Below are 19,709 nucleotides of genomic sequence, written 5' to 3'. Positions count from 1 at the left end.
AGAGGATGAGCAGATCTGCCTAGGACTCACAGGAAAGATGTATTTTCCCCATGTTTGGATGGATGTTAACTCTAGAGAACCCAGGGCCCCTGGTCTACCTCCATGAAACTACCATCAGGCCTGGGAAAGGCAGCATATCTGGTCCAAGCCTCTGAGATGCCCAGTGGAGATGGCCTTGCCAGTAAGAGACAACAGTGCTCAGGAGAGGGGGGCCCAGTGGGAAACGGGGGGATGCTGGATGCTGTGGGCAGCAGCCTGGTGATTGAGATGCAGCTTCAAGTTGGAAGATCAGATGCCAGGCCTGGAACTTCCATTTCTACGCTCTGTGACTTTTGGAACGTTACTTAAGCCTCCTGGTCCTCAGTTTCTTCATCTAGAATATGGAGATAATCACAGCCCTACCTCATAAAAGTTGTTATGGTCATTAAATGACATACACCATTAAAACGTCTCACTGTGCCTAGAATATTGCAAGCCCTTTGATAAATGTTCTCTCCATAAGCATAATGAGATGGTAGCTAGTCAGCCTGGTGTTATGCACATGGCACACAGTCCTAAGGAAATATTCAGAGGAATCTTGGCAGGTACGAGCTAAAGGAAAAAAAGGGCCACTTTGGAAAGAAGGGGTCAGGAGCCTGTGTGGGGTGTCTCTGACAACCTGTATGTCCCTCATTCTTCCATTGGTCTCTCTTGGCCTCCCATTTGAAAACGCATAGTCCCTACAGGATTTTGCCTTTGTTTTGAGGGGATTTTTAAAGGCACATGCCAGTTTGACACTTTGGAAGAGATCAATGGGGCCCATCTCTCCCAATTACTTCTACCCCTGCTCACTACACCTGCATAGATTGACTTTAAAAAAAACAACAATAAAATATGCCCACAGCCTGTAGAAGAAAGGCACTTTATGACCTCAAAGTACATGACGTCAGTATTGAAATATGCCTTCAACATTAGCCATCTAAATTTGATCTTCTGAAAGTATTGATAAGAAAACACGTTATACTTTAGTGTTGGTCTAAGTAGCAAAAAGTAAATAACCTGGATAAATGTCTGATATATTTTGTTATTCTTAAATCTTTTTTGCCAGTTTGACAAACAAGTAACTCATGGGCATTCGTGTTCAACATTGTTGTGCTCTTTCTTTCTCTCCCCTCCGTCCCAACCCTTCCTCTCTTGCCCTCCTCCAGCCAACAGCCCCCCCCCCACCTCTGTGTGGCCCCTTCTCCTCTTGGCCCCTTCCCTTTTCCTCTATGTCTCACATTCAGATAGACCCTCTTTCAGACCCCTTCTTGCTCTCCACTCCATTTCCGGGTTTGCAATCTTATGTGAAAGAGGATTTGTTTTAATCTGACTTTCACCCTCTAAGTATCTGAAGCAGAGCTGAAGTATTGCACAACCCCAGGGCGTGTGAATGCTGTTCTCTGTGGCTCAAATCTAGGGTGTTTAACAAAGCAAAGACTCAGGTGGGACACCCACCACCAGGGTGAGCAAAGGTGCAGGCTTTCTATGGCCCTTAATGGCTACAGACATTTAAATATGCCTGCTGTTATTTTATTTTTTTAATGGACAAAACACCATGTGAAAGAAACAAGTTGGATATTGGATTTCACAAATTATTTTCCTGCTTTGCCCTTATAACCCTGATAAGTCACATAAACTCCAAAAGTCCTTCATTTATTTATTTTTTTAACTTTTATACAGTGCACTGCTCTGGGGATGCAGCACAGCGCATGGACTTATTTTCCACCTACGAGGGAAGGCTTGGATGTCATTTGTTCAACAATAAAGGGACAGCTTTGACAGGAAGAACTTTAATTTTCTTTCTTCAGCTGTAGATGCTGTGGAAAACACTGCGAGCGCAGGCAACAAAAATTACTGATGTAAATACGTATATATGTACATATGTATTTTATATGTAATTGCAATATATATTATATATAATAGAGTTCTAGTACATTGGCTGACTTTGGATTAAGCATGAAGCCCTAACGGTTTTCTTTATTGGAAGAATAGTAACTTGACTCACCAGACACCATGATATGGAAGTAGATTTCATTATATTGAAGAAGAGCTCAGACAAAAGAACCAAGTCACTCATGGTTGCTCAACAACCCCTCGTGACCCCTCTGCTGAAGCCAGTCAGTGGTTATATTTGCACATGGAATACTATGCAGCAGTGATAATGCACAAACTACAACTACACCCATCAGTGTGCACTGAATCTCACAAACATCGTGGTAAGCAGTGAAAGCCAGACACAAGAGTGTGTCCTGTGTAATTCCATTAATATGAACTTCAGAAATTGACAGAACTAATGGGTGGTGTGAGGAGTCAGGATAGCAGTTACACTTGAGGAAGGAATTGTGAGACTGTGAGGAGGGCTGCCTGTGTGCTAGAAATGTATTATTTTTACCTAGATGCTGATCACACAGGTGTGTTCACTTTTTTTAAATTCGTTAGGCTGTACACTTACGACACGTGCTGTGTTCTCTGTGTACACTTCCATTTTTAAATCAATCAAAATCAATCAACCGGGTTTCTTCTAAACACTTTCCCCACACATAGCAGTGTCCCAGGGATTATGGGGGACTGGAAAGAATGAGATGCTGTCTGTGACCTCGAGAACCTTCTGAAATTTTACTTCTGTCTTCTGTCCCTGGCCCCAGACCTAGTCATTTGGTTTTGTCATTCACCAGAAAGAATTTGCCCAGCCCATTTCAAGCACGTGGCTCTGGACACATTCAACCACCCTCATGCCTCACATCATATACTTTAGAGCACTTTGAGGTCGTGGCAAAGAACACTTCGTAGTCAGAGCATTTCTTTGAGCAAGGAAGCAGTCTCTGGAAAGGGAGCCAAGGCTGCCCGGTTCTGCAAAGCAGAGATTTGTTTTGCAACGAAAAAACTCTTCTGCAATGTTTAGAATTAGTTGAATCAGATCCTTCTATTTCAAGTTTTCATTGAGGCATACTAATGAGTTCATTTTTTAAAAAGGCATTACCTGAAGCTAGTTTATCTGAAGCTAGTTTACTGTTCTCTTTTTAATGCTGGGGCTCTGGCAAGAACTGTCTCCAGTACTTTTTTTTTTCTCTTTTATTTATATTCTTAACTTTCACTTTCCATTATACCGTTCAGGCTTTATTGGCCCTTTAAGTGGTCTCTTCTTTGTGAACTAATTATGACAAATGTCGATACAACTGTTGTTCCCAGATTTAAATACCGTCCCTTCTGTCAGAATTCATCTGGAAGGCAAGTTTGCCTCTACAATGCAGCCTGCGGGCGACCTGAAGCAGGAACTGCGTAGGAGCCATCGAGATGATGCCTGTGCAGTAGTCCAGCTCTGCTCACGTTTAAACTGCATAGCAGTTGCAGTTCCTTGCACCTGTGGACAAGCTCCTCACCTTCCTCGTTATAAATCATTTCACTTTTGGCCTTTCAAAAACAGTTGCGCACATGCGTTTCATTGCAAGCATTACCTGGTCAGGTGTGGTCACGATAGTTGCTAGTAACCGTGTTTGATGGAATCCGAGTCCCTCTGAAGTTGGTGTTCTCAGCTTCCTGTTCCCCCCAAAAAGCTGACGTCAGGTTCCCTTTTGCCTCTCTGATGCAAGTAACTAGTGGCGTAAGATCTTCATTTTTTTTAGCAGTTGGTTTTGGCACCTTCTTACCTTAACCTATTGCTATGTCAAAAACCTTTCATGACCGATTATCATGAGACCAGCTCAAAACTCTGAGTTGAAAATGGAGTCTGAGTTGAAAACACTTGTTTTCAAAAGTCTCCTCTCTTAATTACTAGCCTTGCCCACCTCTCTCTCAACAGGTTCCTCACCCCAAAATGGGTATTACAATAATAAAAAGAGGTAACTCTAGGTAGAGTATGACGGAAACATAAAATCAGGTGACTTGGGAAACTTTTGGGGTTGATGCAAACATTTGTTATCTCGCTTTGGTGATGTTTTCACAGGTGTACACGTGTCAGGACTAACAATGTGCGATTCTTGTGCATCACTTACTTCCATTAAGCATAAAAAATTACGTTAGAAGATTTTTAGCAACTGTAAATTACTGTACAAATACTAAGTGTGAGGAATCCTTCTTATTATTTTTAAGAAAGTAACTAACAGATTTTCTTTGAGCAATGTGTCTTCTTTCAGAAGTAAATTTCAGGTTGGCATTTCATAGAGGTAGCTGAATTTTACTTCTTTTGGCCAAAGTTTCTCAACTGGAGTACCACGGACATGTGGATCCAGTAATTACTTGCATCGGGGCCGTCCTGTGCGTTGTAGGCTCTTAGCCCCATCCCTGGCCTCCACACATTGGATGCACCCTCCCCCCACCAAGAGTGGACATCAGAAATGTCTCCAGACACTGCTGCATGTCTCCTATGGGGCACATCACCCCTGGCTAGAAACCGCTGCTCTAGGCCTAGGCTGTGTTTCTTAGACAAATTATTTTTGTTACTCAATGTCTGTAATTATGTTTAATTCTAAGTTTGTGACAGGACTGATTAATTTTTAAACAAGCTGAAACAGTAATAAAGGTTTAGTCTTACCCACCCCTCTCCCCACCTACCCCATTTTCTGTTATGGATTAGATTTGCCTGACCTGAAATATATTAACTGTTTTTGTGTATCGTCTTTTCCTTTAATACATCCTGCCAACACCCACATCTGATTTCATTCCCAGCATCTTGGATCCTAGTCTCAGACACGCTTTGCTGTTCAGTGCCAGAAAAGGTGGACGATGCTGTGACAAATACGTGTGTCGGGGGGAGGAGAGGACAGCAATGGTTCCGAACAGTTAATGTTAGTCAGAAATTTCTTTTCATTGATGATTATGGGATTTGCAAAATGATCTGTAATTATTAGTACTTGAAACTAACCCTCTTGTCCCCAGTATTTTTTTTCTTTATTTATAAGGAGGATCCAAAGCAGATAGTAGCAGTCCCATTTAAAAATAGCATGTTTAGCATTGTACAGATGGCTAGGCTTTTTTCCTCTCTTTTAATCATCTTTCTTTTTAATGAGTAAGTTGGGGAACATGACTTTAAAAAAATAATATATTAACAAGTGACCCTGTTGCTAAAAAGCAGACCCCTGTGCTGGGCAGCCCTGGGCATTGTCTGCAGATAGGCCTGAGGCTGCGTGGGTACGAGATGTGCCACCTGATAATGGATATCATGGCTGTATGTCCTCCGTTGGTCTGCTGATAGAGAAGGCAGTCAAGGAGATTTCCTGAGTGCTGTTTCTCATGATGGTGACAGCTCTCTCAAGCTGGATGGGAGCTTGTTTCTGGAGATTTCTTCTCTCCTCGATTCCACCCAGCAATATCTTGACCATGTTTTTAACTTTGGTCTCTTCCTCAGAAATACCTCAGGGACTTTTTCAGCGTGATGCTCCAATCTGCGACATCTCCCCTACACATCAACAAAGTGGGGCTGACTCTTTCGAAACACACCATTTGTGAGTTCTCACCGTTCTTCAAGAAAGGAGTCTTTGACTACAGCAGCCACGGGACAGGGTAGAGCTGGGGGTGATGGAGGAACCACCCATGCAGTGCCTTCTCGTCAAAGCGGGCCTCCCGGTGCAGCGCAGCCTCCCAGACAAGGGGCCCGTCCTCATCCTGCTGCTGGAGCAGCCTGCTCACCACCTCACCAGTTCATACCGAGTGCCTGAGTTTGGGGCTGGGATGCTTTGCTTGCTGATGGTGACTCTGGCTCCCATGGGCAACTGTTACTGTCCCATTGAGGTTGAATGTGGCCTTTTCCCCATAGTACTTCCTTCTCATTGTGCAACAGAGTCCGTTCCCTGTGGCAGGGTGGATGTAGCTTGATTGTCTTGGGTTCTCTGAGCCAAGCCAACATAGGTGGCTCACCAGACCCTTCTTAAATGACTTTTATTTCCTCTTCCACCAAAATATACTCTTATTTTTTATACTCCTTCCACGTGGCTGCCTATATCTCAAGAAAAGCATTTTAAATTATTTCATTGTATTTTTCTCTTTCCTCTTGTTTGAGTCTAAATTTTTTATATAATACCTAACTACTGATGTTTACACAGAATTTCATATTCTGCTAAAGGATTTTTAGTCCAATCATAACTGGAGTCTTCCATGCTTGACAAATTGGATATAGGTGACATCACTTAAAACTTCTATAAATCCATACAAATAGGATATTTGTTTAATCTTGAATATTCAAGAAAATTTTCCCAAATATAAATGGCTACTATGCATTCTTGAGTTTTCTCTGCTAAGCACAAAACGGGCACATAGGTGAATGCATATTTTTAAACATAATTCTGTTCACATTTTTGTTGTATAAACTATTGGATCTTTAGGTGAAAGACTAGAATTTACATAGTTTATTAATCGTCCCTTAAATTACTCAGGACTTAATATAGCCTTGCACATCTAGGTACAGTAAAACTGCTTTGTTTTACTAAAGAGAAAAATGTGAGTAGAAAAATATATATGTGGTATATATTGAAATGTATATAATTCTACCTATAGATTTATATATGTATGCACTCCTGTACAATAGTTTTATCAAAATATATAATCATTCACATCAAATTTATTAAAGTTTCCAAAATTTAAATTGAGCTGCTGTCAATATTAAATGAGGTTATGGAATCTACCCTGTGGCTCAGTTTATTTTAAGTTTGCGACATGATCATTTCTACAGGTCTGTTTAAAATTTTATCTAATGTGCTTGGAAAAATACATAAGGTATAATTTAGCATTTGCATTGCAGAAGATGCAGTGATAGCAATGATTGAAGTCACAAATGAATGATTAACAAAACAAGTTTGCATTTAGTCTTCTAGAATATACCTGCTTAACAGAGCTCTCCAACCTGAAAAATATATTTAAAGATGGAATTATCCTGATAAGGGGGAAAACTATTATTGCATTAATTAGATATCATTGTTTAGCAGGGAGAAAATGAGGACTTTTTAAAAATTGCTACAGAAAGACTCTTTTGTCTGCAGTCATGATTACTGGCATGGGTTTAGGGACAGTTACTACTAGAGAGTTTAAACCTGAGGATTAAAGGATAAAATCTGGGAGATAATAATTAACCAGAAGTCATTTATTTAACAGAAGTCAAAGCGCTAAAGATTGTCCCTCATTTGCTGAGTAAACTAAATGGTTTTCTCAACTGACCAGATAATCTGATCTCCTGCCCTTTTGGACCTGTATCCGAGGCCAGGCTTACAGCAAGCATTTCATTAAAATTACACAGGGTACAGTAATAACTTGGCAAGAATAAATAGACATGTGTTTGTGAGAAGTGCAGGAACCAGAAAATCCTTTGATTCCAATCCTCATCGTAAGTAATTAGCGTTGAGTTTAGAGTTCAAGAGCTGGCACTTAGTAAAGCCAGTTTTAACACAAGCGAGTCATTTCACCTCTCTGAGCCTCAGTCTCCTTATCTGAAAACGAAACTTTTGCACAGGAGGATCTCTAGGTTCCATTCTAGCCCACGGTTACAAGCAGAGGAAGTAACTGCTTCAGTTGAGATTGTACTTCAGTTACAGGGACTGTAATAGGTGTGTGGATGTGAAATACAAATTTCTAATTGGACTCAAAGATAGCTTAATCTGAATAAGACATCAGGGAATGTCGAAAAGCCAGTGAAAAGTCTCATCTAAATAAATAATGGAATCCCTTTTTGGAATGCAGATAAGGCAGATTACAGAGTCAGGATGACAAAATTAAAGCTTCGTTAATTTGGACTAATTCAAAGGAGTGAAAGAAAATTAGCAAGTGTATGTTTTATTACTTTCAAGTGCATCAAGTTAGAAAGTAAGGCTTCCTACTTTAGACAATTCAGATTGAGGTGCCATCAACTTATAAATATTTTTGTAGTCAGTTGGACAAGTCTAAGGAACTTAAACAGAATTCTTAAGTAATTTTAGCATGTCCTCCAAGGTCTTGCTTACACAGTAAAATATGTGCACCAAACTTGTTTATAATCACAAGTAGTAGAGTATCATTCAGCCTGGCTCGCACCTAGACCTTGCTGGTTCTTGAATTAGAAAGTTTCAGATTCAACTCTGATTAATTTGAGCCTGTGAATAGGGAGTGACCAAGTTATGCTGGCTCCCTAAGAATGGACATCTAGAAGATTCTCTGTCTCATAATGTAGAGATGCTTTGAAGATTCACGAACAGGAGACCAGTCCCCAGGGCCACTTCTATTTACATTTGTATGAAGAAAGAGTTAGTTCTGCTCAATTTGGTCCCAGTCTAGCCATTCAGAGGTCTAGACAGCATATGCTTCAGAATCTGGGCAGAAGCAACCATAAGCTTTCATAGCCTAGAACATCTGTGAACTCGAAAGTGTAGCAGCTGTAGAGCTGCAGTCCCCAGCCTCAGAGCTGGGCCACCTGGGTGTTCTGGGTTCAATTTTTAAAGATGAACATTCCCCCGCCCCGCCAACCCCGACACATCTCCCTTGGCACACAATCCCATGCATTCCCCATCATTTCCTCAAGTGTGCTCTCAGAGATGGAGAGCAGTGTTATACTGGGATGTGGTCATTACCACCCATTCTGAGCCTACACGAGTCAAGGCTTGTCCCTCAGAGAGAACCCAGATAAGAATTCCAGCCTGACATGACACAATATTCAGTGACATCTGCTTTCCAGTCATGTTGGCAAGAGGTTTTTAAATACACTCTTTTACAAATGTGTAAAATTATGCCTTGAGGTGTCCTTAGTCCACAGTGAACCTTTTTTCACATATTGTCCTTTCATATTCCTGCAGGAGTGGTTCTGATTGGACTTCGTACTGGAAAGGTTGGTTTTTGTGGTTGTTTTGTTTAAATAAGAGGAGTAGGGAAATTTAGGTAAAACAACTTCAGAGCAAAGGCAACTCCTTCAATTTTATTTAAATTATGACAGGTGATTTGTATTTTTGGAAAACTAAAGATCGTTCATCTAAGAAGACTCATTCTTGACAAATTAAGCCTATGCATTCCTCCTGTTATTCCACATGCAGCAAGAGGATCCAGATTTCACTTTTTTTTCTTCTGTTTAGAATGCTTTTCCTGATGATAATACATTAAATGAAAAATGCCTAAGTGATACTTAGATTTTGAATTTTGCATGTACGGAATTATTTCCAAGATGAAGCCAATCCACCCACTTCTTACTATAATTTCTGAAGCATCATATTTCACATTAATCAATGGTACCTGGGACTTAGTGGGGCAATGTTGGTGTTGGCCAAGCTGCTATCTTCCGAAGTCGTTTTTATTTGGGAGCCCAGTAGAACCCTGTTAGAGTTTTAAATGAGGGGGGAGGGACATGGCAGAAAGCACTTGACTGACCTGAAGGGGTCCAAGGGTCTGCATTCATTCTTGTTCCCTGCAAATAACATTTACATACACTTCTCACTATGGAATTACAGACATTAAGCTCGGGCATGTCTTCTAAGGTTACCCCATACCTTTCTAGAAGGTTCTCCCTTCTGTGACTATCTTGCAAAATGAATACAAAGCATCTTTTCTTTGACTATATTCATTTGGTAACCTTTTACTTGAAAATGAGACTTTTTAATGATGAGACTTTTTTTCCCCAAGGGTCATCGCTCCAAAAACTGACTTTTCTGTGGGAATTTGATATTCATTAATTTGGTTTTGCTTCTTCTCCATTGAGAAGGCAAAATCTTCCCCATTCAGAGAGACAAGTAGATGTCTTTGCAAAAGATGCACCAGCCATCTCTTTAAAATTTGAAGGTGGGGAAGTGTACTAGGTACAAAACTGGAAATGCACAGAGGAAAATGCATCAGCAGAATGTGAAAACCCCCACAGGGTTAGCATGACAAAGCTGTTTGGTACCGTTAAGGCAGGTCACCAGAAAGAGAGATACCTTTCTCCACAATTTAAATCTGGGCAGGTTGGAAGGGGTGTGGTGGGGTGGTGGGAGAAGTAAAAATACTGGGGGTGCCAAAAAGTGTATACAAGTGAACACGTTGGTCAACATTATTCAATAGTAGTACATTAGTAGTAGTGGTAGTGGATTATGGAGTAGTCCTCCATCATCAGAAGTGTCTGGGCAGTGATGGGAACCACTTTGAGCAGCTCTTGGAATTGCAGAAGTCAAATGTGACTTGTATTCATCTTTTGTTATGGTATATATTATTACAATTTTAGTACAGTGTTTCCTTTCTTAAAATGGGAACACATTTTTTTGGCACCCTCTGCATAATTAAACATCTTCATTGCTTTAGAGCAGTTATTGCCCTCACAGTGTCACAAATCCTCATGCACAGTTAATATTTGCAGAAGTGTTTGTGTCTTTTCAATAGCACTTAAAGTTGTGCATGAGAGCTTATCACTGAAGAACAGCTTGGTATTGCTGAGGCCCCTACCGCCTTCTCAGCCATGGAGGAAGGAAGGGAAGGAGGGGTGGAGGAGGAAGACCGCTGCTGCTTTTTTAAAGCTGCCAAGGAATAATCTTCAGAGAAAAGAAGCGCAGAGAGCAATGCCAGTTCATAGTGGTTAACAGCTTTTTTAATATCTGCACTTTGGTTGATTCTAAACTCAGCTTTTCCCCTGAAAACAAGCTCGACGCCATGGAAAAGGAGGGGGATGGCTTGCCTTCTTAAATGACTTTTTTGTACAGTGTCTTAAGACTGAATTTCAATGAATGTAACAAGAAAAGTTGATTCACAGTGCAAGTCTTTGGTTGCAAAGTAATATTAAAATACTGGCTATTTATCTTTTATAAGCAGATGGGGAAGGTCGTGTTTACATTTATAAAGGAATTTCCACACCTTCTAATACAAGGGCAGTAGCTTTGGAGCACCCACGTGTAGCTTTTCTTAGCAAAGAACTTATGGCCAAAGAGTATCGTGCTCCCTTCAGGCTCCCCTCTTGGGTGACTGCTCATCTGAAGAGCTTGCCGTCCACTGGGATCACTGTGTGGTGGATGTGTTGCCCATGTGTGCAAGTCTGATCAAAAAATCAGCCAGCCGGCCTGGCCCCCACTGCACCCCCCAATACAGGGCCTCCCCACCTCACTAGCACAGAGTAAGCCATTTTTCTCCCTGCATTTCGCACCCCACTGGCCTCTCTCTTGCTCTGTGCTGCTTGGGGGCTGGGCCGTGGGAGGGAAGAACATAGGTAAGATTCAGAAAGTTCATAAGGTGTGCACGACACTTGCTGCCATGTCATCACCACCGCCCCAGCAGATGGAGACGGCTGTGAGAAGTGAGTGCCGAGGTGGCAGAGAGATTGCCCAGATTGAGGAAAGAACATGCAGGAGGGGAAATGCCCATTGCACCTACAACGTACAGAGAACATGAGGGAGTGTGATGGGTTAGAAAGGGAGACAGAGGCAGATGAAAGGTACCTGCAAGGTGGCTGGCCAGAATTTTGTGAATGGGATCAGGTTTCCCACCAGCTACCACTGTTTGAGAGGCTTTTCCCCGGGGAAGGAAGATAAGAGCATGTGGCAACTAGACTTCATCCTTTCAAATCCCACATAATAGGGATAAACGAACTTCCTGATTAAATATTAACCAGAGGACAAGCTAAGGGCCAAAAGTACTATCCTGCGCCACCTAGAGTCTGACTGTTCTGCTCTTGTAACTTTGGACTTGGCTGTGTTTGGGGTTCTGAGATTTCAGAGGCTCCTGCCATCAAGAAGCATGATCTCTCCAGACCCTCAACTGTCCAGCTGGGGTGTGTCCATGCTCCCATACCGCAGTAGCCAGTAGGCCCAAAGGCCATGTCCACTTTGGGCTCCTACCTAATCCTTGCTTTGGAAACAGGAATAGGGAGCCCCCACACAGGCACAGCTGTGATGAAGCTACATGCTTGTTGGCCTCCATTTATGACTTGGACCAGCAGTTGCACACGGGCACATGTCCTCCTTAAGCCTGGGGATACCAGGACCTGCAGCCTCACTTGGATGTCAGGTCACCTCTTTATCTTCTGGGCCTGAACATAATAATCCCAGCCACCCCCATAAGAGAAAATATTTTTTTTCGTTTAAAGATTAAACACACAGCCTATAACCCATCCCTTGGTTATACAGAGAAGCCCCTTTGCTGGAAAAAGCAGCTAAAGCCTCTGAGCTGACCTGAGAATGTGATTCAGGGAAGCAGGTCAGGTGGCTGACTCAGAGACTGATTGACCAGGTGACTGACTCAGAGACTGATACCCTAATCCAGGGCCTCCAGAAAACGTCAGCCTGCTGCCGTTTGGATGAATTCAGTGCTGTCACTCAAAAGGTCTATTGCTCTTCATGCATGAATTCTCTAGGCTATTTAGTGAACTAGCTTCTTTGAGTACAAGCAGCAAGGGTCATGCTTGGTCTCCACCGACAGAGCCAACACCGATAGGGGACAGACTGCCGTGGACCAAGGCTGCAGTCAATGATCACTTCTTATAAAAGCCAGAGGTACTGGGGCCGGGCCACATCTCAGGTGAGGAGAAGGCGCAGCGGAGGCAGAGGGAGAGGGCTGTGCTCCATCGGATGGGGTCCTGGCTGCACAGAGGGCCCTGTGGATCTCAACACGCAGGCCCAGGAACCTCTTTGCCACTGCTGGTGCCCCCCGGCTGTTCTGGCTCAAAGGCCTCCTTTCTCAGTCAGAATGGGTACCTGTGTGCTGAAGCAAGAGCTAATTTTGTTGGAGGTTTGACTGCCCTTCAAAGGCAGTCTCCCTAAATAGCTTTCATCCAGGGACAAATCTAGTGAAGTTAAAAGCCAGAGGAAAGAGGAGGTGGGCTGTCCAGGGCCTGCTAGCTGCGCATGACTCTTCAACATCAGGTAAGTCGGCTTCCTGTTGCTTCTGCCAAGTGCCATGCCATGTCCCTGTGCCACCTCCTTACACATGTGGCTGTGGTCTCAGTGAGCTGTGCAGGGCCCCCACTGAGATGGCAGGAGCCCTGTTAGTTTCCGAGAAAAGCACAAACATTCTACCACCAGCGGCCAAGCCTCTTGTCACATCCTAGAGCCAGGCACTGCATTCAGAGCATAGAAGGAAAGTCCCCATCTGTTCTGGCAAACGTACCAGTAAGGCAGCATCTACCGCGGATGAGGAATGCTTTACAATCCACATGAAGCCCAAAGGGCACAACTTTAACACACTTAGTAATACCTCCCGACAGTCCGTAGTGGCTGGAACAGAGGCCAGCTCTTGCATTTCTTTCCTGTGCCTGTGGTAGGGCAGAAATAACATTAGTTGAACCTCCTGGTGGGACATTCTTCAAGCTCCCAACAAAAACCACAGGTCATGAGCAGGATGACGTTGCACCCAGCTGTAGAAAAATGAAGTCAGAGCTGTTAGGAGGCTTGCAGACAGTCTGGATCCATTCAGGAGCTAGACGACAATACAGATGGACACGGACAGGACACACTCCCCGAAGGACATTCGGATTATGCTGCAGAAGCATGCTCAAAAATGCAAGGCAAACCTAGCACATCTATAGGCTGCACACCGCCCATGGTTACTGTTTACAATCCCTGATTTCAATCAATCTCTTAATTTTATTAATGGTAAAGCCACTTGAAGGAAATTGTAGCTTACCCAACTCACAGAGCTAGTTGAGACCTGAGTATCAATGTCTTGTGTTAACTCCTGGCCCCCTTCCACTTCCCAGATTAGAGGAAAACACTGAGTGCATCAGTTATGGGGAGTCAAGAGATAGAGACCCCGCCAATTATTTTCATAAAGAGAATTAAAATAATTGTAAACTGAAAGGGTAAAAATAGAGAACTCAAAGATATCAGGAGGTAGAAAAATAGGAAGCAGCTGTCACCCTGGGGGCTGCGGGAGCATGCGGAGGAGGTGGGAATTATTAAAACTTAGAAGCATAGAGGAAAGGCCTCGCACCTAGCTGGAAATGCAACCCCAAAAGAGGTGGGGCCTCGGAGCTGGTGCTGGTGTCTCTGAGCTGGGGGAAAGGCCAGAGCTAATTACACCAGAAATGTGGGGAAAGGGGTAGGACCCAGACCTCCGAGAAGGGGTGCCAGCCTCTCTGAGAGGCCAGCCACAATGAGGCCTGTTGGCAAATGTTGGGAAAACTGCAAACTGGATTCAACTCCTGCTGCTGGGAAGTGTTGCCGCTGCTGGGGGGAAGAAGTGAAGCTGAGGTGATGTTGAGAAGAACAGGAAATAATCCCATCAGTCAGAGGAAGTAGACAAGAAATGTTGCTGGGATGATGCTCACAGAAACAGAAAGCAAAAGAATCAAGTCCCTTCTTTCTCCTCCCTCCTTGTGGTCTCCCTCTAGTGCCCTGTCTTGACAGAGCCTAACTGGGAGCAACTGGCAAAGCAAAAAATGGGTTCACAGAGTCCCAGCCCCAATATCCCAGAGCAGAGTACAGAAGGGTAGGCTTGGAGCTGGAAGATAAGTGATCACAAACTGAGCTTTTGGTCCATTTGAAGGCTGGTTGTAACACTCATCAGCTATCAATCAATTTTGGGAGCACAGTCTGGAATCTATGTCCCCAGCTCCAGGCGAGACTGTTAAAAGGCAAGGAACCAAAACATCTTAGGTCACGCATCCCTGGACCAATAGTTAGTTTTTGGTTCTTCCTTATGTGACCAAGAAAGTTGCTCTGGTGACTATGAAAATGGATTGAGGAAGATCCACCTTACAGTGGCATGTACGGCCAAGCTACAATCTGGCTAGGCCCTTCAGGAATACATGAGGTTTCTAGAGCTTCTGACAGGAGAGTAAGCTTTATGGTCAAAGGCTTGGGAACCCAGAGTTTATATGCTATAAATTAAATGCAGGGGTTTTTTGTGGTCTTTTCGCAGCCGGCAGTAGAGCCCTTACTAATCTGTATTGGAATTACCTCTGTTCCCCATGGAGTCTCATTTAAGGTAGGCAGCTTTATCCCTTCTGCCCGTGTTACTCACCTGAGAAATTACTTTTCTCTGTTTATCTCCAGGTGAGGCAAGTTCAGGCATAACATTCCTGCCACTGGACCATGGCAGTGACCTTTAGACACCTGACACAGCTGTTTTCCTGGCTATTCTGAACTACAGAACTTGGGAATAACTATTTCCTGAAGACATTTCACATTCCATGAACAAAGACGGGACAGGTGCCATGTGGGTCTTGTTTTTCCCAGGCTCTTGGGGGCCCTTCTGCATGACTACTTTTCTAATGTGGATGCCAGTTCTGCTAAGCCATGGACCCTGAGGGTTATCTTCCCAGCTGAGCATTTTCTGATTGCCTGTGCCAGGAGGTACAGGTAATCCTGTGGGAGGGGGCAGCGTTAGAGAGTGGAGGAGTCACGTAGGAAAGGGGTTCTGGAAGAGAACTGTCCAAAGATTCCAGAATCAAGAGAAATAACTCTGATGGCATAAAAAAGCCTTGTGGCTCTGGGGCTCAAACTTATCTAAATGCTATAATAAAATCTTCAAGAAGTGAAATGAACATTTAATACTTGTTTGCTTTCATATCTCACCTCTCCAGCCAGCACACAATGGCTGAGCTGGTGTTTGTCTGTCTGCCTCTTGAAATGGATGCTATCCAGGAAGCTCAAAGAACTTCATTTATTTTCATTGTATTTCCTGGTATCAGTGACAGACCATCGGCTCATCACGGTGGGGGATGACAAGTGGTTGAGAGTACATCTGATCACAAAGAAAGCTTCATCTTGTGAAGGTGCCAGGAGCATGAGTTGTAACACTTTGCTATCTGAAAAATATGGTGTCACAGGGCTTATCAGTGGAGACAAGCCAAAACCATGCCTACGAATTCAAGGGAACTCACTTAAAGATGAGGTTTTTTTCAGAAGGAGAAGTCTGAATAGATAAAACATATTTTAAGCAATCTGTATAATTAGCCATCATCACTTGGCAAAAAGGGAATGGCAAGATACAGGTAATTCAGAAAATTTCTTCAAGTACTTAGGTTTTTCTTCCTCCTCCCCCACCCTCATAACAAAAATTTATAGTTCAGACTCGACTAATCTGAGTGGTGCCCCCCTCCTTTTTTTTTTCCTGTGAGCTGGAAGCAACGTTTCAGAAGGACTGAGACAGAACACACAGAATGGCCTGCTGAGCCATCTTTGCTCTGCAGTGTGGAAGAGCTGCGAGCAGAGGGATGCATCTTTTAAAGCTTGAGGGAATTGCTGTTTCCTTAAAGCCTCCTGCTCTCCTAAGGGAAGTTCAAAGGCAGAGACATATTTTCTGTGAAGATGTTTCAGCTTAAGCCTCTCAACATGCATAGGCTCCTTCTAAGGTCCCTGGGTTCCTGTGCGGAGCTGGGGAGGAAGCAGCCGCTCAGCCATTCATGGGAGGTGGGTGAGGGAGGGAGAGCTCTGCCCCAGCTTGAGGAACATCTCCTGAACCTGGTGGTCCTGGCAGTACTTTGGTGCGGCCCACAGGCTGCCTCTGTCACCCGCAGAGTGGTGGGGGTGGGGGAGGGGAGGGGAAGCATCTAGCTGAGCTGGAGCAACACTGTCAGGGCCCAGGCCTCAGGGGTTGGTGCTGAAGAAATCAAAAACCTAATGTTCTCCCAGGACCTGCCCTTAGGCAAGAAGTACTGCACACAAGATGTGGTATTTCCAGTAATAAGTTGTGACTCCAAGGAAAGCCTATCTTTCTGTTCTTTCTAAAGATGTTGTTACATCATTGTCTGATGAGGAGGTGATAAAAGAAAATGCACCAACAGAAAGTGGCAAACAAGTGTTACCGTGTTTTCCGAAAATAAGCCCCAGTTAAGATCTTCAGCCAGACAGATGCATTTAGTACGTTATGACGATGTTCCAGAAGAAAATGACATGACTGTATTTGAATAATGTAGATTGTTGTACATGAAAAAATAAGACATCACCTGAAAATACGACCTAATGCATCTTTCGGAGCAAAAATTAATATGAGACCTGGTCTTATTTTCGGGGAAACACGGTACATAATTAGGACAAGCAATAACTTAATAATGATTATTTACTATAACTACTATATGGTTCCATTTATATGACGATCTTGTAAAGGCAAAAACCACAGGGAAAGGAAGCATACCAGTAGTTTTCAGTACCTGGGGGTGAGATGGGGGAGGGGTAGCCCATGAAGGAGGAATGTTTTGGGGGTGAGAGGGTTGTTCCATATGTTGATTGTGGAGGTGGTTACACAACTGTATGTGTTTGTTAAAACTCATAGAGCTATACATTGTAAAGGGTAAATTTTACTGTATATAAAGAATCACACACACACACACACACACACACACACACACACACACAAGGTCTGACAATTAAGTTCACGAACTCATCCTAGAAAAAGTGCTACATACCTCATTGCTGAATATCACTACGGTCACCTTTGAAGTACGCCCCTTGGGAAGCTATGCACTGATGCCAGCACCTAGTCCACCCTTCAAAGCAATTTTGGAACTCTTTTTCTGGAATGGCCATCAGAGCTGTCATCGTATTACACTTGATGTCCTGAGTGTCATCAAAATGTCTTCCTTTCAATATTTCCTTTCTCTTCGGGTAAATAAAGAAGTCATTGAGGGCCAGATCAGGTGAGTAGGGAGGGTGTTTCAATACACAGTAGTTATTTGCTTACTGGCTAAGAACTCCCTCACAGACAGTGCTGTGTGAGCTGGTGCATTGTCGTGATGCAAGAGCCATGAATTGTTGGCGAAAAGTTCAGGTGGTGTAACTTTCTCACTCAGCCTTTTCAGAACTTCCAAATAGTAAACTTGGTTAACAGTTTGTCTAGTTGGTACAAATTCATAATAAATAATCCCTCTGATATCAAAAAAGGTTGGCAACATCTTTTTGACTCTTGATTTGGACTGACGGAACTTTTTTGGTCGTGGAGAATTGGCTGACTTCCCTTGTGCACTTTGATGCTTTGTTTCAGGGTCATATCGGTACACGCATGTTTTATCATCAGTGATAACATGGCCCTAAGCATCGTCTTGCCTCTCCAAAGGTCTTGGCAAACTTTGACTCTCCTTTGCTTTTGTTCATCAGTGAGCTCCTTTTGGGACCATTTTTGCACACACCTTTCTCATGTCAAGGTTTTCAGTTAAGATTTTCCTAACTTTCTGTATCAACGTTTACTTGGTCTGCTATGCTTCTCACAGTCAGCTGACGATTTTGATGCAAAATTTGATACATTTTTGAAATGTTTTCGTCAGTTCTGCTCATTACTGGCCGCCCTGACCTCTTTTCATCAGTGACACATTTTCTCCGCCTCGGAAAAATGTTTAATCCATTTGTATACTGCTGTTTTATTCATGGCATTATCCCCATAAACTGGGACTAAAATGTCCCTGATTTCACTTCCACTCTTGCCAAGTTTAACAAGAAATTTAATGTTTGCGTGTTGCTCTAATTCAACCTCAGACATTCTGGCGATGGCACACAAAAACACACAACAATAATGAATGCCACTCAGTGAAACACCGCCACACGTCCACACGAACACAGCTGTGAGACACTGATATACCAAGGTTATGGAACCTTACCAAGTGTTTGTACAGTGCTGCCAACGTAAGCGTATGGTGGCAAGTTTACGAACTTAATTGTCAGAACTTGTACATTGAGTACTACAATTTTAATAGTTTTTTCCTTTCTTAAAGTGTGTATACATTTTTGGACACCCTCTGTCTGTATACACATTTTAAGAAAGGAAAAAAACTATTAAAATTGTAATACTCAATATATACCAATAACAAAAGATGAACACAAGTCATGTATATATATTTTTTGGCACCCCTGGTATATTCAGTAATTTTTTCAGTTAAGTGTGTTGGCTGAGTGACGCTATTCCCTACCATGCTTATAAAAGAGGCAGCTAACATAGTCCTGTGGGAGAAAAACAAAAACAAACTTCAGTTTCTGAAAACCAGTTGGTGAGCTTAGGCCCCTCAGGGCCTGATTGGGATGGGGACCTGTGTTTGTTTGCAGGTCTGTCTCCTTCCACTAGCCTGTCAGCATGCAGATGGCAGGGACCATTCTATGGCTCATTAAACATATAGCAGGTGCTCAATAAAAGTTGTGGAAGTAATGATAGGAATGATGGCTCGCCAACCACACCAGCTTACCAGCTACGAGCTCTCTTCCCTCTCTCCACCACACTCCCTTCCCCCTCTCTCCTTCTCCCTTCTGTCCTTCTGCCTCTCCCTCTTCTTCTCCCTTCCTGTTCCCTCCCTAGCTCCATCCCTATGAGTGTCTGATGAAGTGTCTCTACCATTGGCCCAGATTTAGTCAACATGGTTTGTATAGGAAAAGGGATCTAGAGGATTTTCTTCTCAACCCTACAAGTCTTTAGGGAGACTCCTAGATGTGACATACCTGAATTGACGTGGACACACCAGTAATTCACCAGGGAAGTGAGAGAGGGGCCGTTCAGGCTTGTGGAGCAGCATGTGTACAGGAGTGGAAGACTCAGTACATTAGGGGCCAGTGGGGGACCAGTGTGGTGAGTCTGCATGGAAGGTGGGGTGAGCACTGAGGCTGCTAGGGCAAGTTAGAAAAGCCCCCAGTGAAGGGTTAGATTTCATCCCGAACTCAGTAGGAAAAGGAGGACATTTAACAACTGTCTGGTAAACGTCAGTTTCCCTGTCTGACCCTCTCTTATCTGGTGAGTTCCGAGAGGACAGTACCACATTCTTTGGTTTACTGCTTTTCCCCTAGTTCAGTGCTCAGCATAGTCAAGGGTTAATAAGTTGAATTGATGTGTGTTTTGGGCTGGGGTTAGGAGATTGCAATGACTAATGT

The 19,709-nt window shown here is 43.3% G+C and overlaps 1 protein-coding gene across 4 annotated transcripts in view; it reads left to right on the top strand.

Annotated features, from left to right (window-relative positions):
• KIF16B (kinesin family member 16B) overlaps positions 1-6,652 on the top strand; it is a 289,212-nt gene extending 282,560 nt beyond the window's left edge. Inside the window, exon 26 of one of the 4 annotated variants that reach the window (XM_033094524.1) lies at positions 5,366-6,652. In XM_033094524.1, the coding sequence (XP_032950415.1) occupies positions 5,366-5,524 (159 nt within the window). In that variant the 3' untranslated portion in view covers positions 5,525-6,652. The remainder of the gene's footprint in view (positions 1-5,365) is intronic. The other 3 variants (XM_033094521.1, XM_033094522.1, XM_033094523.1) reach the window with 3 other exon arrangements.
• The last annotated feature ends 13,057 nt before the right edge of the window (positions 6,653-19,709 follow it).

This window comes from Rhinolophus ferrumequinum, chromosome 23 (genome assembly GCF_004115265.2).
Source record: "Rhinolophus ferrumequinum isolate MPI-CBG mRhiFer1 chromosome 23, mRhiFer1_v1.p, whole genome shotgun sequence".
Taxonomy (NCBI): Eukaryota; Metazoa; Chordata; class Mammalia; order Chiroptera; family Rhinolophidae; genus Rhinolophus; species Rhinolophus ferrumequinum.
This window is presented reverse-complemented; position numbering and strand designations above follow the sequence as displayed.